This window comes from Eurosta solidaginis, chromosome 1 (genome assembly GCF_040869045.1).
Source record: "Eurosta solidaginis isolate ZX-2024a chromosome 1, ASM4086904v1, whole genome shotgun sequence".
Classification (NCBI taxonomy): Eukaryota; Metazoa; Arthropoda; class Insecta; order Diptera; family Tephritidae; genus Eurosta; species Eurosta solidaginis.
The window spans coordinates 33,966,981-33,992,927 of record NC_090319.1 but is presented as its reverse complement, the minus strand read 5'-3'; the positions used below and the strand labels follow the sequence as shown (position 1 = coordinate 33,992,927).

The 25,947-nt window shown below is 37.1% G+C and overlaps 3 protein-coding genes across 12 annotated transcripts in view; 2 read left to right on the top strand and 1 right to left on the bottom strand.

Annotated features, from left to right (window-relative positions):
* The window catches only part of lili (LMBR1-like protein), a 169,514-nt gene that overhangs the window by 14,982 nt on the left and 128,585 nt on the right, over nucleotides 1–25,947 (bottom strand). The window contains exon 9 of one of the 2 annotated variants that reach the window (XM_067785591.1): nucleotides 2,755–2,816. The exons of the other annotated variant lie outside the window; for it this stretch is intronic. Coding sequence (XP_067641692.1) covers nucleotides 2,795–2,816 — 22 coding nt within the window. The 3' untranslated portion in view covers nucleotides 2,755–2,794. Of the gene's footprint in view, nucleotides 1–2,754; nucleotides 2,817–25,947 lie in introns of those variants that run through there. 2 annotated transcript variants of the gene reach the window in all.
* On the top strand, nucleotides 422–24,507 carry LOC137251238 (coiled-coil domain-containing protein 149). 7 transcript variants are annotated; one of them, XM_067785551.1, is made up of 7 exons: nucleotides 422–485; nucleotides 21,016–21,453; nucleotides 21,848–21,991; nucleotides 22,051–22,158; nucleotides 22,294–22,378; nucleotides 23,320–23,458; nucleotides 23,515–24,507. In XM_067785551.1, exons 2-7 carry the CDS (start codon nucleotides 21,040–21,042, stop codon nucleotides 24,278–24,280), a joined length of 1,656 nt encoding a protein of 551 aa, XP_067641652.1. In that variant the 5' UTR covers nucleotides 422–485; nucleotides 21,016–21,039; the 3' UTR covers nucleotides 24,281–24,507. The 7 variants fall into 7 exon arrangements, with proteins under 7 accessions (XP_067641652.1, XP_067641628.1, XP_067641621.1 ...); XM_067785527.1 differs by having other exon boundaries at nucleotides 428–456; XM_067785520.1 differs by lacking the exon at nucleotides 422–485 and adding an exon at nucleotides 492–828.
* LOC137251287 (tetratricopeptide repeat protein 12) overlaps nucleotides 707–25,947 on the top strand; it is a 53,405-nt gene continuing 28,164 nt past the window's right edge. Inside the window, exon 1 of one of the 3 annotated variants that reach the window (XM_067785616.1) lies at nucleotides 707–828. The gene's annotated coding sequence lies outside the window, so the exon portion shown is untranslated. Of the gene's footprint in view, nucleotides 829–22,051; nucleotides 22,159–22,211; nucleotides 22,379–25,947 lie in introns of those variants that run through there. The other 2 variants (XM_067785632.1, XM_067785626.1) reach the window with 2 other exon arrangements.

The window sequence follows — 25,947 nt, the reverse complement described above, 5'->3', positions numbered from 1 at the left end:
GTGCAAATGAGTTTTCAATAAATGTACATTTTTCAGTTTTTCATAGTTAAGGAATTGATCTCCAGATTCTTGTGTTACCAAAATATAGTGAACTTGTGTACAGAAATTCAAATTAAAAAGTTTTTCACAATAATTTGAAAAACTACGTTTTCTCTGCTTTTTACACTTAAAGGAGTAACCCTCCGTAATAAATTAAACTTTTAATGAAAATCAATAACTCTGAACTGAACACTTTTCGCCATGATATAAAATTAAAATTCTGTGGAACAGGAGCAACACCTTTGTAACTACATAAACCCTGTTTCAATCTTTGACGTCTCTGCACAGAACCCTAATTCACCGTTTTCAACCGAAACAACAATGGCAACCCAGATTTTCCCGTTATGCTCACTTAAGCGAGTGCCTGTCAGAAAGAAGTCAACACACTTGTACTTGTACACTATGGTTATCAGTGCGGTGATTCTTTTTTTATTATTTAATATAAGGTATTATATCACAATTATTTTACGTACTTAATAACAGGTTTTGGTATACTAAAAATCAATGTTACAAACAAACACATATCGCACACCAACATAAAACGGAAGCTTACTTAAAAATGAAAAGTTTTGAAGCTATGAGTACCACCGAGCTTCCCAATTCAATAGCTACCGAACTGTATACTCGATTTATTAATACCTCGACTAATCAGCAAGAAAATGCTTTATGAAAAATAACATTTGCATTGGCGCATATTGGGGAGGCAGACATTTTTTTGCGATTTCTGAACGTTGCGACTTTTTGAGTTGGTCGCTGGTTTGCTCTAGGTGTGCGACACGTCCTAAATATGTAAGTACACATTTTAGTAGCCACGAAATATTGAACCCACTTTCCGCACAAAAAATTAAAGCAATTTTAGATACCTTCGATAAGTTGAATATTAAAATCGGCTTTCGACCCGTCGAAATATATAAATGCCCCGCTTTCCAGTCAACAATAACCAACCGCTAACGGTGACGATCGTACGATACACTGCACGCGTATGAAAAATTTAGCGCCTGTTGCTGCTGCTGTTATTGTTGGCGCTACGACTTCCAAATGGAAATAATAACTAATACACACCTAATGATCCATAATATATAAAGTGGACAGCTCTTTCCAATTTCCAAAACAAACAAATAGTAGGGAAGTCCGAGCTCAGGCAAAACCGGAAACTTTATACCCTGCTGCGCATTTAGCCACCAGCATATATAAGTTACGTTCAAATGAAACCTGTTCCAGATACCGATAACAATTTCACATGCAAATGCAACGACAACGCTGTGACCCTGAAAGCTATCTAGATCAATTTCGGTTCAACAAGTGACTATTGATTTGGTATTTTGTGTAAAATTTTTGACTGCATACCCTCTGTACTTGGTAGCACTCGACAACCCATAAATTCGAACATCAAGGCTGGGGTTTTCAGTGCGAGTTTAAACTCCAGTTAAAGTTGACTAGAGTCATATATATAATACTCCTTTATTGCTACAAAAGGCCCAAACATCAGAGTGCCGATATATTGCTGTTTAAATGTATTTGTTTTTGTATTAAATAATCGAATGTACCTAAATTGAATTTTTTTCTTGACACACTTATGCTGCTACAATCACAAAAATTGTATAGGCTGTGTTCTTTTGATTTCGAATTCAAAACACATTGCAAGCATGTTCTATCAAAGAGGATAAATATAATAAGAGCCGTCACTCGTTATTTTTTAGGCATTTACTCGATGCAAACTATGAGGTATTAAATTTTTTTTGACTTTTTTTCGACTTTGATTTTTAAGGTTTTTTTCATGACCTACTAAAAAATTTTTTATTTGATAGTAAAATTTTCATGTATATTTTTTTTTTCAAAAAACTGTTATCGACAACGTTTTAGCGGACGTTTTTGGGTCGGAAAGGGTATACATATGAAAACTTTTTAGTAGGCCATGAAAAAAACCTTAAAAATCAAAGTCGAAAAAAGTCAAAAAAATTAAATTTCGCAGGCTCGAAAATTATTTTTTTGGGTATATGTTGCGGAACTTTTTTTCCTGAACCCAAATCTTATCGAAAAGTCGATGGCGCGATATCGGCTAACTTTCGTCCATACAAATCGACCCGCGTTGACAAAAAAAAATAAATTTTCGAAACTTCGAAAGCCGATATCTATTTTTTGGAGGCTAACTTCGAAAAACGGAGATAGTACTTTGTCTACTTAAGCCTCAATCTCTAGAAAAAAGTGGGTTTGGCTCAATACCCAGCCGGCTGCTGCACAGTGTAACTGATGCCAATAGATGTGGCTAAGTAAAAATATGGTAGGTAGTAAAAATAAGCGTTATGAATATGGCAACTTTGCCAAACCTTTCACATTGGACACTTGATATACGAGCCGATGATTTAAAAAAAAGCTAAAGAAAAAATTTTAAAACGAAAAAAGTAGTTCACGATCCGTAGCTTTTGACTATATAGATAACCAACAGAGCAGAGAAAAATAAAAAAGGCGGTCCCCAATCGTCTAGAAAATGTACAATTTAATGCAGCTGGGTATAAAAGCGAATTAAGTACAAAGGTATGTGTGTTTGTAAAGGTATACATACATACATAAAAATACAAATATTAAAAAAGAAACATATAGTACATACATATGTATGTGTCTATCTAAACACCCCCAAAACAGTGATGATAATCATGGTACATTTGTACTTTTTTTGGTACATTTCGCTTCCCGAAATAACGTTGGCACTACATTGACATCTTTGGTACATTTTTGTAAAATACAGCACTCCACTTCAAGTCATTTGGAAAGCAGCTCTGAATGTACAAAAAAAATTTTTAATTTTTCGAAGAAAATATATAGTTAAGTTGTTTTGTTGCCGAGCACAATTTGCCATTTTCAATTATGGATCATTTAAATATGCTTATGAAAAATAGCATAACTGATTCTAAAATTGCGAACAAACTTTGCATCAATAGAATTAAAGCACAGAAAATAATAACTCAAATAACAGGGACAGAAAAAATGATTTTTGGTTATGATGAGAGCAAAAAGCGGAGTGCAAGCAAGGCTGAAGCAAGTTGTTCCAAATCTGCATGTTAATGGACGTGTTTGTCACATTTTAAATTTAGCTTGAATGGCCGCTTGTGCTGTATTTCCCAAGAAAATTGAAAAAGTTTTAAAATACGTAAACTATCATTTTTGTAACAGCCCCCTTAGGAGGGCAGACTTTCAGAGTTTTTAATAATAATTCGGTACAGAAATGCATGTTATACTAAAGAGCCAAATTAAACTTCCTTAACCCTAACGCCATAGTAGTAACCATACCCATATCCATATCCATCTCCAATGTGATCGATTAATGGTGCCTTAACCTAAAAATCGTGAAAATTTCATAAAAATGAAGAAAACGCCAAAAATTACAAACATATTCCACAAAAAATAAGTCTCTTAGTCAAAACGTATCCAAAACAATAAATAAAATACACAAAAAGTTAATAAATTCAACAACTCAAATATTTTTAGGTTATGGATATGGCGAAAAACCGAAAACCAATTGGTTGGCTATGGTATGGTTATGGCGTTAGCGTTATGGTATGGCACCATTAATCGATTACATTGATTTCCATAAGGTAGGTTCGATCAACTGTTTTATCTGGTTATGGTTTTATGGCTATAAGTCACCATTAATTAGCCCTAAAGTGCGCCCCCACAAGGTGGCTTTCTAGACAAGCAGTCGTAGATAGAATTCTTGAGCAATGGGATGCCCTCAAGTATTATTTTAATCTTTACGTATTTGAAAATAAAAGCAGTACTCAAAATACTAATCTTATATCTGAAATTTTTCAAAGTCCTATTTATAAAGTATATTTTACATTTCTTTCTTATATTTTAAATGAAATAAATGGTAGTCTGAAGATATTAGCATACATTTACTTATTACCAAATTAAAAATTAAAAAAAAATCGTATTTAGACTCCAGTCCTATTTGGATGTTAAATATTGATTCAGACGAAAATTACTTAACCTCGGATGAAGTTTACTGCGGTGTTAATGTGGGTATTATTCTATCAAACAACCTTTTCGAAAAAGATGACGTACACATATTTAAGAGCTGTGCTAAACAATTTTATATACAATTTTGTAGTACTTTATTAAAGAAAGTAAATTTGAATGATACAACTTTGTTGTGGGCTGCAAAGCTTTCACCAGAAAGTATTTTAAGCGGTGAAACAAATAGTATTGTGCCTTTAGTTATGAACTTCCCTGCAAAAATTGTTGGATTAAGTGTGAAGAAAATTCATGTTGGAGTACTCTAAACCAGTGCGCGGTTGCATTTTATCAGAGTTGCCATAGTAAAATTTATTATCAGTTATTTGTATGCAATGATTTACTTTTGGCAACTCTGTTCGATCGTCATCGTGTCGTGATCATGGTCGTTAAAAACGAGAAATGATCGGCTAATGGTGTTCCGCAAACGCATTGCAAAGGAGTATTGTTAGAGTACTCCAACATGAAGAAAATGGAACACGTAATCAAACAATTTTTGCAGGGTATTTATGGAGTACTCGCGTTTTTTGAAGGGTTGTTTCCGAAATATGCATTTGATAAAGAGAGAAAATTAATTCTGAATTTAGAGCTTTAGCAGAGCATGGGAGCCTTAAAAAATTCAAGAATGTAAATGTATGCAGCTTTTGGGAAAAATTAAGATCAGTTAAAAATAAATTAAATTCGCAAATGTTTTCCAATATTTATAGAATAGTTGCAAGGCATATTGTCCATTCCACATTCATCCACAAACGTAGAAAGGATGTTTTCTATACAAAATTTAATTAAAACTAAGTGTAGAAATAGACTTCAAATAAATACAGTTTCGAATTTAATAAAAACTAAAGACCTGATGAAATCAACTAACAGTAGCTGTCATAATATAGATACGAAAAAAAGTTTTGTGTCAACTGAGTTATTTAAAGAACTCAAAGAAGAACTGTTAAGTTGTATAGAGTGAGTTATTAATATAGATGTAAGCGACAATTTGTCAAATTTTTTACCTGAATCTAAATCTTTTGTACATAAAATGTTTTAGCATTGAATGCAGCTGTTATTTTTTTTAAATATTAATTTTATGTTCCTTACTGGTAGAGTAACTTCGGGTATTGTGATATAGGTAATCCTTGTTCTGCTATTACTCCATAATTTCACACTTTTATTCAAATATTATTGCTTAACATAGTGTATTGATATATTGCATAGTTAATTTTGAGTTATGGGTATTCTATTTTCAGCCAATCGGAAGATTTTCCACTGAAACCAAAAATAGTCGAAAAGAGGCCTTTGTAAAATTTGGTGGGTAATGTGATATACTCTATTCGGGTAAAGTGATATATATATATATCACATTATACGCCCATACTCCCGGAAGAGTTTAGCCCCAGACAAACAGTAAGACCCATGGACATTTTATATATTTTCATTTATTATTCTGAACTTCAAACAAAACCAAACATTTTATTCATAGGTACATACATATGTATATCTTTAAAAATTCTTAAACTAAATTCAAAAAAAGTTCAAATAAAATACATTGATAGATAATTAGATATTGAAGAGATCTTGAGTCTCAATTTCCTAAGATGACTCACAAGACTAGCATACAAAAATAGCTTGCCGTTTAGGGACGCATTTACTGTGTGGCCAAACTAAATCGCATTGTAAACACGATAACCATGTTGGGTTGCCTTCGTCAATCTCAAATACCTTATTACAAAAAGCACACACCGTGTCGTTACTAGGTGGAGCCTAGTAGGTCTTCATCTGCAAACTTTCTTCAGATTCGCTCGCAGAACCTTCCCTATTTGGCTTTTTGCGAGGGTTTTTACCACTACGGGACTTTGGTGGCTTCTTCTTTTGCTTCTCGGCATTTCTTATGCTCTCCTCCAAAGATGATTTGTATGGTGATGTTGTTAATACCGACGCAACTGATCGTTTACCTCTGGAGCTAGTAGATTGTTTTATTTTCGGTTGTGGTGAGATCTCCCAAGGTGTTACAAATTTGCTCATAGCTGCAATACTAGTGCTGGCGACTGGCTCTTCTAAGTTTGCTTGCATAGAAGCTTCTTCTTGAAAATGATCTTGTCTTTCAGCGATAAGGTCGACTTCTTGAAATATATGTTTATCAAAAGGATACATTTCAGTACACTTAAACCCATTTATTGCGATCTGAGCTGTTTGAACCTTAAGATATGCTTTTGTGGACAACTCACAACGTCGAATTGGGTTATCTTTTGGCCTTGTTCTCGTCATTATAATACGTTTTAAGGGGCCCATAAACAATTTATCGAGAGGTTTCATCTTGTTTGTACAATGTGGTGGCAAAGATATAATAACAACACCATTTTGACGAGCTTTTTCAAGAACCTCAATATTTCTGGTATGACTAAAATGACCGTCTAAAACAAGCAGCATTGGGGTTTTCTTTTGAAGGGTTGGTGAACCGTAGGAAATGATCAATCACGCTTTCCTCATTAAAGCATTTAGCCCTAGCCATTGATGTTCCTGTCGCGCTCCGAAGGCTTATTTCTGATTTGTGCCTTTTTAGAAAGACATACAACCAAGCCTCACCCCCACATTCCTTTATCAAAGAAAATGAGTTGTCAATATTGTTCCAGTTCCATTTCCAAATCTTGGTTGAATACAGGTTTGCGCCCTAGTGGTTTTGAAGCCAAGAGTATACTCATATTTTCTCCTCTCACAGCTAAAATGGCTTTACTCATACTCTCGGCATCCCAATTTCGAATATTGCCTTCCTTGGGCATGATCTAGCAAAATACAGAAAATGCATCACTTGTTTGTTGTTAACAGGTTAGGAGTTTAGACGACTAAGGCACATTAGCCGAACTTAACTTTTTTTAAATTTAATTTGTTTTTAAAAATTCCACTTCACTTTATTGAAAACGTACCTGATATACAGCTAAATAGACTCGCGTTAATGGAAAAGTAAATATTATTTAAAAAAAATTTGTGCTAAATTCAAAGAAATCGATTTCCAAATTACGCACTTAAATAATTACGATCGCACCCCTCAATGAACTTTTTCGTAATGAGAACAAACGAAGCATTCGTCAGCATATATAATTCTGCTGCAGCAGTTTTCTTCCGTTATGCATACTTTAAACAGAAAGTTCTTGTTGAAGCATGTATAGTTCAGAAAATAAGCGGGTATATCACATTACCCTCCCATATCACAATACCCGAAGTTACTCTACTCAATAAATAAATGTTTTTATATATGTACATAATTGTACGCTTCAATCGATAAATTTCTTTTATTATTTTTACTGGAAAAGTATTTCTTCATAAATCATATTTCCCTTTAATTTGTGTTAGAAAGATTCCTGACTAAAACAGTCTTTGGATAAAGAAGCAGAATATAGCTCTAGTTTGGTTCAAATTCACATCCGAAGACTTTTGGTACATTTTTGGATGATTTGGTACATTTTTTTTCCTCGTTTGGTACAAAATGAAAAAATCCATTTATCATCCCTGCCCAAAAAGACTAAAAAATGTTCGGTTAATGCCTAGTTTTTTATAGGGAGTTTAACTCTAGTTAAAGTTAAAGTTAACTACAGTTTAACCTTGCTACTTTGTTTACAACATAAAATTTTGCTGCTTATCTCAGCTTAAGCGGGTTAATTCGCTGGACTTTGTTGAGGTCTGTGTAAAGCGCGTACACCTCATCATTAAATCTTCTTCGGTACACGCCGTCGCCAACGCGTAGAGGTTGTCATGGTCCATGTTTCTGCTCCATAAAGCAGGACGGGTACGATAAGTGACTTGTAGATCATGACTTTCGTTTGCCGAGAGAAGACTCTACTTTTCAATGGCCTAACTAGTCCAAAGTAACATTTATTGGCAAGAGTGATTCCTGGCTGGATTTCAGAGCGGATCTTGTTGTTCGTGTTGATGTTGGTTCCTAAATAAACGAAGTATTTTACTATTTCGAAATAATGGTTACCAACAGTCGCGTGGTTGCCAAGGTGCAAATGCGGTGACTCTTCGTCAATTTCGTCAGCATACGCCAGTAACTGCATGCTTTTATAGAATATTATTGCTCCAGAGCGGTCAAGTTACTGCAGCTACTAATTTAGTCCAGTATCAAATTAAACAAATCGCACTATAGGGCGTACTCTGTCCGAAACCCCGTTCAGTTTCGAACGGCATAATACTAAATCACGTTCCGTACTCTTGACGAACTGCTCATGTAGCTTTTCTACCAAAGGTGGGGAAGATTGGTCATATTAGTCAAAGTCTACAGGCCCATTAGCTTGACATCATTTCTGCTCAAAACACAACTTTCGTACACCAAGGGCAAGTCGGCAGACACTGCACTGCATGGGGTGGTTATACACGTGGAGAAAGCCCTGACATATAAGAAACTAAGGAATATGCCTTAGGAGTATTTTCAGACATTGTCGTTTCTTTCAAAAATGTCTCTAAACGAACGATCATGGATGGTCTTAACTACATTGAAGTAAATCCAGCCATAACCAGATAGATCGGTTGCATGTTAAATTGCAGGAAATCTTCCTTCACAATGATGGTTGTATGAGGCCACGAAATCAGTGGACAGGGGCACGCAGCGGGGCGAGGTGTTATCATCTCTGCTGTGGACGTTGGTCAGCAACCAACCAATCAGGCGGTTTGATGAGAAACCGTCACACTTACGGCTTACGCAGACGGCGTTGCGGTTGTCACAAGTGGAAAGTGCCTTACAACAATTAGCTTTTTGATGGATCGGGCGCTTCGGGATATACATAGCTCGGCATCTAATGTCCGGTTGAACACCAACATTAAGGAGGCTGACCCGCGATAGTTGCTGCAGTTTTCAGGATCCCCCTTCTTGTCGAACCCTTAGATGGTAATCAGCGGGCATGCACTCGTCCGACCTTATTTGGCGAAGAAGCTGATACATGCGCCTTACAGCCGCCGTATATGAATAGCTCCGTAGGCAATCCATCAGCGCCCGCGACCTTGTTTTTTAATCTGATTATTGTTATTCTGACTTAGTTATAATCGGGTGGGGCATTAATTCCATCTTCATATGTAGATTGAGATATTGGAAAGTGCAAAATGAGCACACTGAACAAACATTACGGTAAGAGAAAGATTAAGAAAAGAATCGAATCCGTATGTATTGTCTGCTCTAGAGGACAATTTGCGAAATTGTCTAGAGTTATAGCATTCTTGTCAAAAAGGGGACTTTCTTCTCGATAACGAGAAAGGTGTTAGAATTCTAACATCGAGTTCTAATCCAGACCTGACATCCAGCAATCTGATACTCTGTAATTTATTACATCTTCTCGGCTAGACTCTGATATTCAGATCATTTTCTCCAGCTTCATAACGAACTAAATTAATAGGTAGCTGATTTTCATGCTGTCAAAAGATTCGTTGAGGTCGGGGAATAGCTCGTGTGTAAACAATTTTTTATTGGGTCTTGTCCAGAAAACTATTGATACCCGGCACTTTATTTGCCGACTCCGAACGGCATCTGCAAGGCAGATGAGTTTTCACTGAGAGCTTTTCATTGCAGAAATACACCCGGAGCGCTTGCCAAACACTGCCGAGGGGCGACCCCGCTTAGAAAAATTTTCTTTTAATTGAAAAACCTTATTTCTAGAATTTTTTTTTTGATGTTGCTTTGCCCGGAGTGTGAACCCAGGGCATACGGTGTGGTAGGCGGAGCACGCTACCATCACACCACGGGGGCCGCTATTTAAGTCATAGCTTATTAAAGTCATAGTCAAACAAAAATGGGTTTTAGGTGCATATTATATAAAGTAGCTGAAGATAGCCAGTCCTATACGATGCCATATGGAACATCCTGTCAAAACGCTTAAAAGTAGCCATCTTGAACATCCTGTCAGGCAGTTAACGGATAAGATATCACACTTGTTTTATCCACAACAGGGGGTGAATGACCCTGATTGGCCCACTAACAGCATTTAGATCTACACAGATGGATCTAAACTGGATAGCAGGGTCGGAGGGGGTGTCTATTCGGAACGATTGGACATACAAAGATCGTTTCGCCTTCCGGATCACTATCGCGAATTTCAGGCCGAGCTTGCGGCCATACAAGACGCTGTGGCAAAAGGCAGCCTCTCAGAAGCACATTTATATTTTCTCAGACACTCAAGCAGCACTGAAAGCCCTTGATTCTGTCACAACTAAATCTGAAACTGTAGTAGGCTGTCGCAGATCACTTAAAGTGATGGCTGAACAGTTTGCTCTGCATCTGGTATGGGTTTCGGGACATAAGGGCATACCAGGTAATGAGATGGCGGATGAGCTTGCAAGAAAGGGTACCTCCCTTCCACTTTCACCATCCTGGAAGAGGTTGGGCATGCCGCTCTCCACCTGCAAGCTCAAGATAAAGGAGGCTCTACTGATGGAAGCGGGAGCCAGGTGGAAGCATCATGATAGATGCCAAACGGCAAAACTCACATGGCCGGAATGGTATGAGGGGATCGCGAGAGCTTCTCACCCTCCGTAAGAGGGATCTTTCCTTAGTTGTAGGTCTTCTCACTGGTCATGTTTGTATTGAACCGCATGCGGAAAGGATTGGCGCTCCATTTAATGATTATTGTAGAAGCTGCGGCAACAAAGAAGAGCCTGATACTGTTAGGCATCTACTCTGTGAATGTCCAACGCTCGGTAGAAGAAGGCAACGTTTTATGGGCAAGATGTTTCTCGTAGATCTGACTGATATAGCTGAGGTCAATACCCCACGCTTAGTTCACAAACTCAACGAAGTGCTTTGATTAGGAGAGTAGGAACAAATCCATGTGGTTTCACATTGGGCTTATAAAGGCCTAAGTGTGCCTCTCCGATGTGGACGGCAGCCACTTGAATCTAACCTAACCTATCCACAATGATATTTGTAATTTGTTTGGATAGATGTCGAAAGGAATGTCGTTTTTAACAAAATAGAATTTTCTCATCAAATGCTTACTTTAGTTTTTATACCCAAAAAAGTTTGACAGGATGAGACAACCGTAAAGTTGGAAACAACTACAACAAATACAACTTCTTCGATTTCTCCTGTTGACTATATATCAAAGAGCGAAATCGAAGTAACTTTTTTGGAACACCCATTCTATAAGCTAATCAGAAAAAATATGGTCAAAATAGGTTTTACAATTTTCACATCTATACTTTTTCCGCCTCTGAGGCACTGTGCGACGTCTTTTTAGTTCGACTACCTCTTTGCTTGGGCGACGGGAAAGCATACCTAAGCGCCTTAAAGGCAATTGACTTTAATTATCTTTCGGGTTGTAAACTATTGTCACTCAAATTAATTGACCAAAACACTCCCCATAACCCAAAAAATATATTTTTTTTTTTCAAAAAACTGTTATCACCAACGTTTTTACTACAGTTTTTTGGAAAAAAAAATAAATAATTTTGAGGTTTTGGTCGAAACATTGACCCTTTCGCCATTTTTTTCGCAGGCTCGAAAATTATTTTTTGGGTAGTGGAACTTGTTTTCCTGAGCCCAAATCCTATCGAAAAATCGTCTACTACCCGCCCAGATTTTACGCGTTTTGCCGGCGCTGCCTATGCTATTTACAGTCCCTGAATAAAAAAAATATTTACCATCAGTTTTTACTATTGTTGCCATTATGCCATGAAATAAGCCATGGTTCTGAGGTGTAGAGCTACGCAATTGGTTATGTTCATCGACCAATAATCCTCTATAAAATTCAAAGGCACCGAACCTATAGAGTCATAAGTGGATTAACATATTTTAAAAAAGAAACATTGCCGATTTCGTATGCCATAGAGCAATATGCTTAATCCACGATATAGTCCACGTACACCATTAGATTGCATAGTTTTTTTTGCAACAGTCCCATATGCCTTGGTATTTCTTTTTATCACCTGTATAAAAATATATTACAGAACAAGGCACCAGGGTTCTACCTTCCATAGCACAATTGTCTCTCATTACGTATTCATGTAATAGATTTACCTTTCTCATCCAATTGCAATTGTGTTTTGACATATTCCGTGGGATATGTCATACATACTTCGATTCCACCTGTCAGACCGCCAGCCACAATTCCCTTTAAACCTTTGTCTTGCTTTGCACTCGCAGCTCCTCCACTTTCAACAAGCCAAGGACGACAAATAAACGGATTCTTGAACTTTTTACTTTTCAATACTTGTGAATAGATAATTGGTGAACTTTCTCTCATTCTTGATATTTATATAAAGGAGTTAAATTACTCTTAATTAGAACCAAAATAAGTCGATTTCATACGAATGAAATTTCCTTTTTCTCCTTAAACGACACATTACATTTCATAGTTTCGAAAATTTGAAAACATTTCCATAAATATGCGTCTACACGCAAAGCAAAAATTATAATGGCTTACCGAAAGTATTCGAAAGATCTGTGATGTTTTCTAACTTGATACCGAACGCAAATTCAGATTTTTCACTTAAACTAGGCTTCATCCCGCCGCTTTTGAACATGGTTCTTGATCTCAAAGAGGGCAAGATATATTTATGCATCTCCTGAGGACTGCAGACCAGTCGTTCTTTCATCATTTCGATTGCTAAAGTTGGGCGCGCTGTCTCTCATCTATACTAACTAGACAGTATTCCTCGGGTGGTAGTACCAGCATCGCAGCATTCCTGTTTTAGGGGCAGCTTAACAGATATCGAGTTTGCTCTGGGAGCTATTCTGGACTTTAAGCATTTAACAATGTCCTGTGTAGGGCTATTGGAAGGGGACTGTTTGGGTTAAGCGTCAATGGCGTTTTGGTTGAAATCATTAACCCTCCGATGAGTGAGAAGGTCCCTAGGAACCTTTTTGCCTTTTCAAACTGAAATTACTCCTACTTCGGCCACTACTGCTCCTTTCGGCAAGAAACACCGAAGAGCTAAAACAAATTATTAGCCGATATCAAAACAAGTGCTTCGCTACAAAGGTAGAGCAGAATCCACCGCCGACAGTAAGGCAGAAACCCGAAAAAAACACTATGCTACAACTGCTCTCAAAGCGGGCATATAAAACCCAATTGCCCATACCCGTTGCGGCAGAAGGGTCATGTTTCCGTTGTTGGCGGATGGGCCATGACCATCGGGCTTGTCCTAATCTCAGGAAGGTTTTGAAGAAGAAAGAGAACGTGGCTGCAGTGGAGACTATGATGCCGGACGAGGATGATGCAGAGACCGTAGGAGAGTACAATTACGTAAGACTAGAGTTTGAGTTATTTAGTGAATTAATTTCTAATGTTGCTTTCTCTCTTTTTGACACCCGGTTATTTCATACGAGTATCTTACGTCCCAAAACAACTTTTTAGGAAAACAAATTTCTAATGTTGCTTTCTCTCTTTTTGACACCCGGTTAGTTTCCGAGTATCTTACGTCCCAAAACAACTTTTTAGGAAAACAAAGACGAGAACCATTACTACATATAGAGGTATAGGCGGAAAGCCGTTAAAAATATTTGGAATAATCAAATGTAAAATTTTTTTTAAAAACAAAGTAAACATTCTTGAATTAAAAGTACTTGCCGATAATTGTATGTCTGTCTATTTAACATAAAATTAGCTGCTATAGATGGAAAATTTTTGAAAACCATTCGCAACGACAAGATGTATTTAAATAAGTCTCTAGAGATTGTAAGTGTCCTTAAGGCTGATGGAATCATCGCTGACTCGAGTATTGATATACCAAAACGCCGCGACAGTGCCGTAAAATACCGACGTGAATCTGTCACTCCTAGTGCCGCTGATGTACCCTACATTTTTTGAATTGATACAAGTATAGATAAATATTGCCTGGATATTGATCCCAAATTGCCTAGAAACCACCACTCAGACATGAATAAGCTGATAGAACATACTTATCTAAATACAGATATTAAAGTTGAACCTTTTATGTATGAAATGAAGATACGCTTAACGACTGATGTGCCGTTTCATTGCCCTCCACGGCGCCTTTCCTATTTAGGTCGAGGTGACGTACAATCCATAGTAGACGAATTGCAAAAGGAGGGGGTAATCCGACCCAGTAACTCACCATATGCCTCTGCAATCGTGCTAGTACGAAAGAAAAATGGGAAAATTCGTATGTGCATTGACTATAGGGCCCTGAATAAAATAACCATCCGAAATAACTACCCTCTACCATTGATTGACGACTGCATTGAATTCCTAGAAGGTAAAGAGATATTTTCTAGATTTAAAGAGCGGGTTTCATCAAGTACAGATGTCACCCGAATCAATTCCGTACACTTTTTTGGTAACTCCTAACGGTCAGTATGAGTACCTTAAAATGCCGTTTGGTTTGAGAACGCTCCTGCCGTATTCCAGCGCTTTATTAATAATATATTTCGCGATTTGATTTAGGAAAGAAAGATAATTATATATATGGATGATATTGTAGTAGCAACGAGAGGGTTAGAAGAACACAAGGCCTTACTCAAGATTGTACTACAGCAATACCCACAAACCAAAAGCAGTTACAGTTCTGCATAGGGTTATTCTCCTACTTCCGACGTTTTGTACCATCGTTCTCTCAGATAGCCAAACCATTACAAAATTTGCTCAAGCGACGTTCTACTTTTGATTTTAACGAGACTTGTCTCAGTGCTTTTAACGAATTAAAATTCCGATTGACCGAAGCACCGGTCCTAGCAATATATAATCGCGGAAAAGAGACTGAACTCCACTGCGATGCTAGTTCTATAGGATTTGTTACAGCGACAGGGTGATAACAAATTTCACCCATTTCATTTTTCTCAAAAACTACCTCCAGTGCCCAGTCCAAATATTATAGTTTTGAGCATGAAACATTAGCAATCATATACGCTTTAAGAAGGTTCAGAACTTATCTTGAAGGTATGCCATTTAAAATAATCACTGATTGTAACTCCTTGGCTATGACCCTCGAGAGAAAACAGTTGAATCCCCGAATCGCTAGGTGGGCCTTGGAGCTAGAAAATTACAATTATACCATTCAGCATAGGAAGGATACATCTATGGCGCATGTAGATGCGCTGAGTAGAGTGCAGATTGCACATATCATTATACCGAAGAGGTTGAATTCCAAGTGCAAATTGCCCACGAGCGTGACGAAACAATCAGTTATCTACGGAGCAGTCTTGAGAACGAAGAGGACCTAGATTTCAATCTAATAGATGGTTTAGTATATAGATTGAAGTCGGACGGTAAAAAACTGCTGTATGTGCCCGGTGAAATGGAATCCAACATTATTAGGCAAATGCATGAAAAAATAGGACACCAGTCAGTTGACAAGACTGTCAACAAACCAAGTCTGTATTATTGGTTTCCAAAAATGAGAATGAAATTGGACAAATTTATCAGAAATTGCCTGAAATGCTTAATGTACGAAACACCTCCACGCATTAGAGAAAGGAATTTTCATGCTATTCCTAAGACTCCATTGCCGTTCGATACTCTTCATATCGATCATTTTGGTCCTCTGCCGTCTCTTAACTCAAAGCGTAAACATATTCTAGTAGTAGTCGACTCATTCACCAAGTTTGTGAAACTCTACCCAACCAATTCTACCAGTACCCGTGAAGTTACCTCTGTTCTAGAAAGATATTTTAATTATTACAGCCGCCCGAGACGAATTATAAGTGATAGAGGAACATGTTTTACATCTATGGAGTTTAGCAGTTTCCTCTCTAAGCGAAATATTGACCACGTTAAAGTGGCGGTCGCCTCCCCTCAAGCGAACGGGAAAGTCATTTTCATTTCATTTTCATTCATTTCATTTATTTAACAAATTTGTACAACTAAGAACTCAAGCCTTTTATATGTACATCAACTGACATTAAAAACTTATGCTAATACATTTTATGTAAATGGGAAGTTCACAATATAAAATTTAAAGAAAACTAAAATTTACGTACTGACATAAAAGTATGCGTTTTATATATGCATTTACTTAAATTAATCTTATAACTATTACAAATTAATCTAGACACATGAATAGCAGAGTTAGAGAAAACAATGAAAGGAGAAACAAGGAAATTAGATGACATAAAGATTATTTTAGAAATAGTATTTTAGTCAAAATATAGAAGAAATATCAACATTAGCGAAGTATTTCAGTATAATGCTTTTGAAGTTGCTATTATTCAGCCCTACTTTAATTGATTCGGGAATTGAGTTCCAAAGTCTAACAACGCTAATAAAAAACAATCTGCTAGACGTTAAGTATTTGAACATTGGAACCACCAATTAACGGTTTCTGTGAGACCTGGTAAAATGCAGTTTGTCATAAAGATACTTGGGGACCTTACATTCTAATAGTTTAAACATGAGCATGCAGTTTCTGGCAGCCAAGTAATTAAGGATGTTGCATCCCAGAATTTTATCCCTCCAGGGTGATATGTGATCGTATCGACCTACCTCATACACGTACCTGGTAACATTATTGAAGGTTACATTGATCTTGTTGGCGGACTCCGAGTCAAGTTTAGTATACACAAGTTCAAAGTATGTGAAGCGGGGTACAATTAGCTGCATTGCAAGCTTGCGACGAGTTTCCTGTGGTGTGAACGGTGCCGATATGCGTAAGGTCCGCAGTATTACATAAACATTGCGGACTACTTTATTAACATGGTCGAAAGAAGTTAATTTGTTATTTAATACAAAGCCGAGCATGTGAATAGGGTCCTAAAGGCGATGTTAGGAAAACTGAATGACTCGATAAACCATGCTGACTGGTGCTTGAAATTGCTTGAAGTGGAGTATGCCATAAACAACTCTGTGCATAGCACTTGCCGGGACACGCCCAGTAGACTTTTGTTTTGCTTAGAACAACGTGGAGCAATTGTTGACGAGTTCACAGAATACTTTCAGGAGAAGACGAACTCTGATGTAGGGCGAGATTTGGTATCCATACGCCGGAGTGCCTCTGACGCTATCAAAGCTAGACAATATTATGATACCAAGTGTTTAGCCATCGACAGTGGAAAACAGGAGAGTTATGAGGTTGGAGATTATGTCGTAATTAAAGATGTAGACAATACTGCTGGAGTTAACAAAAAGTTCATTCCCCAATACAAGGGCCATATATAGTGCATAAAGTGTTGGGAAATGAGCGGTATGTCATTCGTGATATTAACAACTGCCAATTAACCCAACCTCCTTATGATGGGGTAATTGAGGCCCACCCTATTCGAAGGTGGTTGTATAGAACAAGTGATGATTCCGTTGAGCGGGAAGATAAAGAGCAGGATCCCTTAGAGGTTAGATAGATATAAGAGCTATTATATATATATATATATTATATATATGATCGAGGTCGATCTATTGTCAGATTGGCCAAGCTGTAAACGTAGCCTAAGGTTAGTCTGTGTAAAATAGTTTAAGTCAAATTATGGCAGCTCTGTAAATCGAAACAAGTAATGTAAATTATCGCAACACTAGAGAATAAAAAGATGAGGGACTTCCGGTTGGACATTGAAAACGACAACACGTAGTTTTATTAAATCAACCAGATCTGGAAACATCCACCCAAATAAATTAACAATATTCGTTCATTATACAAGTTTTATTGTAAGAGGAAATGGGGGAAATTTTTTTAAGAAAAGTAATTTATCTGAAATGAAATGTACAATTGAAGCTCACGCTGAGTATATAATGTTTGGTTACACCCGAACTTAGACATCTTTACTTGTTAATCAAACATTTTGCAAAATCAATTGGGGAAATTCACAAGAGTTTCGTATTCATGTAAAATTTTAAGATTTAAGTTGTTTCCATGGTTTCCAATATAAAACTTCATTAAAGCATACCCCATGCGGCGAATAGGAGACCTTGTGAGTTGCCTAAATATTTATGCAAAGTAGTCACTTTAAAAAATAATTGCCATTACCTGAATTTTAATTCTCCCCAAATTGCATTGGTAATATTAACACTTAATACAACAACAACCATCAATGACCGCTAAGCCACGTCTACCGCCTCCGAAAACAGTTTTTCACTTACGAAGGACATCTTACACATGGCAGGAGGATGGAGCGAACTGTCGGCTAGCACAATGAAGACAATTGAGATAGAATACTCCCTACTGCGCATGACGAAAAATGACAGTTACAGCTGATGGTTTAAAGGTCCAAATACAACTTTTACCACGCTACTCGTACCAGAATGCCTGTAATCGATCATATTTAAAAAAAACTTCATACAGCTGGAAGCGTGTATCTGGCTGGTGGCATCGAACGAGCTTCTACTGTCAAATTGCGTAGCACAGCTTCGATTAGGGGAATAATAGGGACATTTTCCCCCTCTTTCAGATATCCTATCCCATATTTTTGAAGAGATAACTAATCTAACTATTCGTCTCGTCATCAACTTTGGCCTTCAAGTTGCGTCAGATACAGCATCCATAGAAAGAACCTCGAGAAGCAGCTTCGAACTAGTGATAGTAAAAACACCTTAGATTATATAGATATTGCTATCAGGCCAGGCGATTTATATTTATATTACTCATAAGAATATCACCCGTCCAGGGAGGTCTTTCCCTACTCTCCCTACTTTAGATCCTTAGTTCATTTTAGACCAATTCGCGAATATTTACGTATTGAATTTCTTTCAGTTCGGCAGAACTTTCGGTGTCCTTAATTAATCAGATGCTTCACATTTACTAGGTAGGGTTAGATCTAGCCGTCACGGTCATCACAATCATTCTCTAAATAAAAGTAGGAATGAGAGTAAACTGTAAAAGTTCACGCTTCGTCCGCCCTATGACAATAAGAACTCCGTTTTCTTTGTGCACAGAAAATCGCTTTTCTTTCCCCTATTTATCCTTATGATAGTAAGTTTACTGGGCCTGAAGCTGCACTGATAAAGGACAAGCAGTTCTTAGACTGTATGCTTAGTAATTCTCGTTTTCATATGCAGGTGGCGAAACAAATGTTCGGGTCATTGTGGATAAGTATGGTTCACTATATTTCGGGTTTATCATTTAAGCTCCTTTAGAAATTAGAACTATTTGGGTAGATGATGCTATTACTTTGCGGATAATATCGTTATATGTATACTAGGTCTAAATTAGGTCTTAACCCCTCTGTTACGTTAAGAAAAACTTACACATGTGTTGTTAAGGTCACGAGATGACCAGTCCTATGTTTTCAATGTATATCGGCTTAAAGGTTTATAAACTCAGATGCAGTTTTCAACATTTATAAATTTTATGGATTGTTCTTAGGGTTATAGAAAAATGTTAGGTTTATAAACATGTATATGAATTCTTACGATACATGCTGAATTTCCATGTTCAAGACAGAGCTGTAAAACTGTGCAATCATTTAAAATTTTAAATCATTGATTTAAGAATGCTTTCCCTTCATTCATTCATTCCTTGCTAAGGAATGTGGCTTAAAAGTCAACCCATTCTTCATTCAGTAGTGGAAAAAAATAATGCACTCCTTAACTCATTCGAAGAAAGAATGAAGTAATTGAACGCTTATCGGTAAAAAATTTGATAATTTCTGTTAAGATTTATTAGGTTAATTGATTATATAACGGTATTTTTGCGATATGGTAGACGTGGTATACACTGTAACGAATTTAGGGAAATTTCGCTTATTTGAAATCTTCTGCTAACGTTCGAATTGCTAAACTGTTGAATAAGTCACTCCAATATTCTGTATTGCAAAATGCTCTTTATTAGCCTCCTTTGGGAGGCTCCTTAGTTCCGCTAATGGAAGAATTAACATCAAAACACTTAAAAAAATTTTTAAGCGGGGTTACCTCTCGAAAGTGGTCTGGCATACCACTCTTTATGCAGTTATCATTTGTAATGGGCTAGAAAATATAGGTATCCATAAATATTTAGGAAAAAAAATAGCTTCGTGTCACTAATTGGAAAAAAAAACTTTGCCTTAATGTTCTAAAAGATCTATGGTACCGAATTATTATCATTTTTATTATTATTTATTCGATGACTTCTTTTTAGGCTCAGAACAACGTCTACGTAACTTTGTGTATTATCAGCTATTGGATTGAGCTAAATCTTGCTTTCTAGTTTTTTTTTTTAGAAGAAATCTTGCTCAACACACAAATTCATGAAAGGAATTCCGAAATTTTTCTCCTATCAAGAGTTATCGGAAAAACAAAGCAAAAAAGGTCACCAAACGACCTTAATGTAACAGAAGGGTTAAAGACCGTAATGACAACACCACAAGATTCAAGGGGCTGTGTAGCGCAAACCTGCAGGTTGCGAGCGCAATATATAGCTTCTCCAAACCCAACTGTCAACCTCACCTCTCCGCGGCGAATCCTGTTTCACTAAAAGACAAGGCTCTGTCGACACCAAGCTCCGCATGTAACTTGATGGTGGGGAGGGAGGGATGGCCTGAAGGTTTAATGTGGCCACATAAATCGTTCCCGAGATGGTCGGGCTAGCACCTTAATGGTGCCGTGTTACCGGAGCGTGCCGGATCTGTATCCGGCGAAGGACCATCACATAGATAACACTCCCCAAAGCACTCGGCGAGCAGCCTTATCGATACAACAACACCAACCGTAATAACAAAAAAAAAAGTAATGAGAGAATTAGGAAATTCGTAAGATTTTTTTCTTAAACGATGGCATCACTGTCATAAGTTTCGTTGGTTGGCAATGCTAATTTGCATTGGAATTTTCAATCAAGTGCGGAACGAACTTATTTATTGTTTTAATACAAAAAAGAGGTATTTAAATCGAAAAATTACCTCTAGTGACGGATTCCAAATACAATTACATAATAATATGGATTCGGTTGGTTTTCAGTTATATCATGAACATATGGGCGAATTTAACGTGAGTGTATCATTTCCTGTGACAAAAAAAAAAAAATTATTCACATTTTTCTTTCTGTTGACATTCGTCTAAGAAACTTTTTAGTTTTGTTCCTTCTCTATTTTCTATACAAATCAAATAGTTTAATATATTAATTGCATTATAAAATATAATACAGACATCGGCATTGCATCGAAAATTGATGAGCAAAGTGGAAGCGCTAAGGATATTGCGCAAGGAGTTGGAACAGTTTCGAACAGAACGTGATCAATTCAAGTTAATGGCGGAAACTTTGCAATTGCGATATTCGGCAATAACGCGTAATAACGAGTACACCAGTTGTCTGGGTATGATGGAGGGCAATAAAACAAGCGTGGCCTCTATATTACATGAAACGCGCGAACGAAACATAAAACTTACAACTGAAGTCGAATCGCTTAAACAAAAGTTAAATGAGCTACGCGGTGATATTGAACTTCTTAGAACCTCTGCAAAAGATGTGAAAACGGAAAAGTTGCAAAACGAAGCAGCCATAGAAGCGAATAACCAGGAATTTTCGCAATGGAAAGAAGAGCGATCAAATTTCGTTTGCCATTTGGAGAATTTGAAAAAGAAGGTAAGATGAGTCCAGCGGGTTAAGGGGCTTAAAATATATCTGCGGTAGTCACGCTTGCGTAAAAGGCAACTAAAATCTAAAGACGCAAAGTTTCGTGGGGTCAAAAAAATCGTTCCGGAGGAAGTCTGGGTAGTGACAAGATTCTCCCAACCGTATCGTATTCGCATCCTGTAAAGGACTGCCCACCTCCGCCACAATCTAAAACTTTCAGGGAAACTAAAAAACAAAAATAATAATTGAATAACTATTATGAGCTGGCGTTAAGCTCATGAAAGAGAAGAAGAAGGAAGCCTTCACATAGAGTTGTGGGATAAAAAGCCAAGTGTAACAGGCCCTTGAGGCTGTTAGATGTGTAACTTTCTTTAAAATTATCAAAACGCTTATATTTTTCTAGAACGTTCAACTTGCTTTCGATTTGAAAACTTTAATTGATGAGAAAGAGGAATTAATATCGGAACGTGATGCATACAAATGCAAAGCACATCGACTAAATCACGCTTTATTGAACGCGCTTAAGGCAAATGAAGCACATCCTAAAGTAAATGCATTACAATCTATGAATTTCAAACAAAATATTTATTATTATTTTTCCTGCAGTTTATTGACATTGATGGTATACTGCTGGAAAATAACTACCTGCATGAACGTTTAAAAAACTTCGAAAGCGAAATTGATATTACAAAGCATTCACTTAATAAATACAAGGTAAGTAAAACCGACATACTAGTTTAAAATTTGAAAGAAATTCGTTTTTACATTCAAACGAAACTAAATTTATATGTATGTACTTATATTGTTAAACACTAATCACTAAAACTTAACTAATTTCATGCTTCAAAGACTCTGCTGGAAACGAAGCGTAAAAAGGGTATTATTAAACTAGGTTCTCATACTAATGATGAAAGTATTTTATCGCATAAGCAAGGTAAAATAGAGTGCATGTCGTTGTGTGTTGATGTTGTGTTTATCGAGTTTTGTTATGGTTTTTTTTATTGATTAGTGTAATACTCCAGAGATTTTCTGAAGCTATAAAGTATATAGCTTTAAATGATTTAATTAGGGGTCATCAGAAGTATCTAACCGCATCCCAAGGAAACTAGTGGTGGCATGATCAGGAGAGTGACAATTCAGCACTTCATTACTTTCTTTAATGTTAAGCATTTTGGTCAGATGTCATGGCTACTTTTGGTTGATAATGTAACCTTAAACACTGTTCAAGCTATGGAGTGCGCTATTGAAGTCCTTTTCTTGGTCGGATATATGTACAAACTCAAACAAAAAGGATTGTAACTTTTTAGCCACTATGGCTAACAACTACGTTTACAACAACAAACACAAACAAAATAAAAGAAGAAACCTGTTTTGCTATTTTATAAGAAATTGTGAGAATATAAACAAATAACTCTCCTTAAAATTTTTCCTACAAATTCGCGGGACGGGACTTGTTTGTTTTATGCCGACTCCAAGGGGCATCTGCAAGGCAGATGAGTTTTCACTGAGAGCTTTTCGTGGCGGAAATACACTTGAAGTGCTTGCCAACCACTGCCAAGGGGCGACTCGGTTTAGAAAAATTTTATTCTAATAGAAAAAAACTTGAAAATTTTGATGTTGCTTTGCCCAGGAAGTGAACCCAGTGTGGTGGGCGGAGCACGCTACGACCACAGTATGCAAACTGTTATTATCCACAGTTGAGTATACACAGTTCGATTGAAATCAAAGAAATGGATGTTTCATTTATTAAATTAAATTTAAATCCGCTTTTGATAACCTTTTTTAAATATATAGTATATATGTACTTCCTTTAACTCACATAAGTATTCATATTGGTCTACACATTACAATGTTGGTATTTTATTAAAATTATAGTTAAAACTCTACTTGACAGTGGAGTGGACTTGCCTACTAAAACCGAAACTATACAAGACTTAAAATCACTATGCTTAGCGTTGTTGGATAATTTAAACGATAAGCATATTGCACTGAATCATCAGAAAAAGACCAACAAGTAAGCTCTCTTAGTTTACAAATTACATACATACTAATACACAATTGCCATTGCAGAATTCTAGCTGGAAAAATTGCTGAGCTTGATCAAAGAATTCAATGTTTGGTTGGAATTGAACAGACTACTGACTCTGGCACAGCATTATCCAGAACAACCGAATATTCACCATCTCAGCTCTTATTGCAGGGATATAATGCATCATCGGTTGATTCTAGCAATACAACTGAAACAGACACTACAACATCAGCAATTGCCACGACTGTCAATTCAAAATGTTCTGTTGTACTTAAGCTTAACGATTCAGATACATTAACAAATGAACATGAAGATTCGAATAAAACTGCGCGTCACGGTATCTCAGATGATTCAGTAGAAGATTCATTATCAACCGAATCTGGGCGTAGTATATTGTCATCAGAATATAGTGGTTTTACCGAAGCTATTGGCGGATGTAGTCTAAGTGAGTTTGCTCATGCGGCTATAAATGCATACAAGACACCACCATCAACAACCACCGATTCAGGTGGTGGTGGTGGTGGCAATGCAAATTCTGTCAGAAAAATGAATACAAATTTTTGTAATGCTCCACACATAACAAACGCCATCGCAAGAGAGCGGCATAATGATTTAAAAGATTTACCACCAGAATTAGCCGCGATGGTACAGCAAGCGTTACATGAATTGGATATGCGCGATTTTGACGAAGTTGTTAATAATGTAAGCATGAAAAGTGACGACGATGATGATGCAAATGTACAAGTAGATCAGGAGAAAACATTAACAAGTGATGTAGGCTCATGTGGGGATATTGAAAGGAACTAATATAGCAAATTTATTAACAGTCTTAAGATATTTGTATTTATGCTTGGCTTTTCTGTAAATCGACTTAAAATGATTTTCGTAATATTGTTTAATAACTACCATGCCAATCACACATTATCAAAAGTGTATGGCAATAAAACCAAATAACACATCCACAAGTACAAAAGCATGACGCATAACCTCACAATATTAGATAAATAAAGTAAAATAAAAATGTATTAAGTACAAATGGGAGTGGAATTATTTCAATTCAGAATGAAAGGGGTGGGCGTGTTCGTACCGCCAAATAATAACAGTAGTATTGCTAAATTGCAACTTAATTGATGGAATCTTGCTGATTCTCAAGCTGATAATGTGCTACAATAGCGCAGTGAAAAATTTTATGTTGCGTTTGATTTGCTAGTGATGATGACTAGATTGACAACATTACGTTCAACGAAGACGCGACATTTTGTGGGTGGTCGTGCCCTGTTAACACAACAACAAATTAAATGGGGTTACTCCTTCCGCCATTAGCAAAGAAATTGCAAACCGTCCTGCTCCTTCATTTCACGGCAAATATTCGTCTAGCCACCCATGTCGTTGTATTAACGATAAACCACTCTCCGAAGACTGCTACAACAACAGCAACAAAACTTCCCGAAGGTTTTGGTTAATATTTCTTTTCGTTTTTGTTTTTAATCTATATTCAGTTTTCACGTAAGAGTTGTGATAATGCAAGTATTTAATGAGACGCTTGCTTGCTTCTTGAAGGGTAAGTTGTGAAAGTGATTTTTCCTATGTATGTTGTTCCTACGGAAAATTAAATAGCACGATACGAACGGAGTTAATATTAATTTCAAGAGCTCATGTTTTAACATCTGTTTTAGTGCGCTGTTGTATGCTGTTTAAATGTCCTAAACTATGATGTTTATTTCGAGTCTTTGGATGTGCTTGTAATTCCCAACTTACTTACTTACTTAATTGGCGCTTAGCCGTCTAAACGGCTATGGCCGTCCAACAAGGCGCGCCAGTTGCTCCTTCGCTCCGCCAACCGGCGCCAATTGGTCACACCAAGGGAGTTTAAATCGTTTTCCACCTGGTCCTTCCAACGGAGTGGCGGCCGCCCTCTACCTCTGCTTCCATAGGCGGGTTCCGATAGAAACACTTTCTTGGCCGGGCATCATCTTTCATTCGCATAACATGGCCTAGCCAGCGCAGCCGCTGCGTTTTAATTCGCTGGACTATGTTGATGTCTGTGTATAGCTCGTACAGCTCATCATTAAATCTTCCTCGGTACTCGCCATCGCGTAGAGGTCCATAAATCTTTCGAAGAACTTTTCTCTCGAACACTCCCAAAGCCGCTTCATCTGCTGTTGTCATGGTCCATGCTTCTGCCCCATATACAGGACGGGTACGATAAGTGACTTGTAGAGTATGATTTTCGTTCGCCGAGAGAGGACTTTACTTTTCAATTGCCTACCTAGTCCAAAGTAGCATTTATTGGCCAGATTGATTCTTCGCTGGATTTCAGTGCTGATGTTGTTGCTAGTGTTGATGCTGGTTCCCAAATAAACGAAGTCTTTTACTATTTCGAAATTATAGCTGCCAACAGCAGCGTGGTTGCCAAGGCGCGTATGCGCTGACTCTTTGCTCGATGACAGCAGGTACTTCGTTTTGTCCTCATT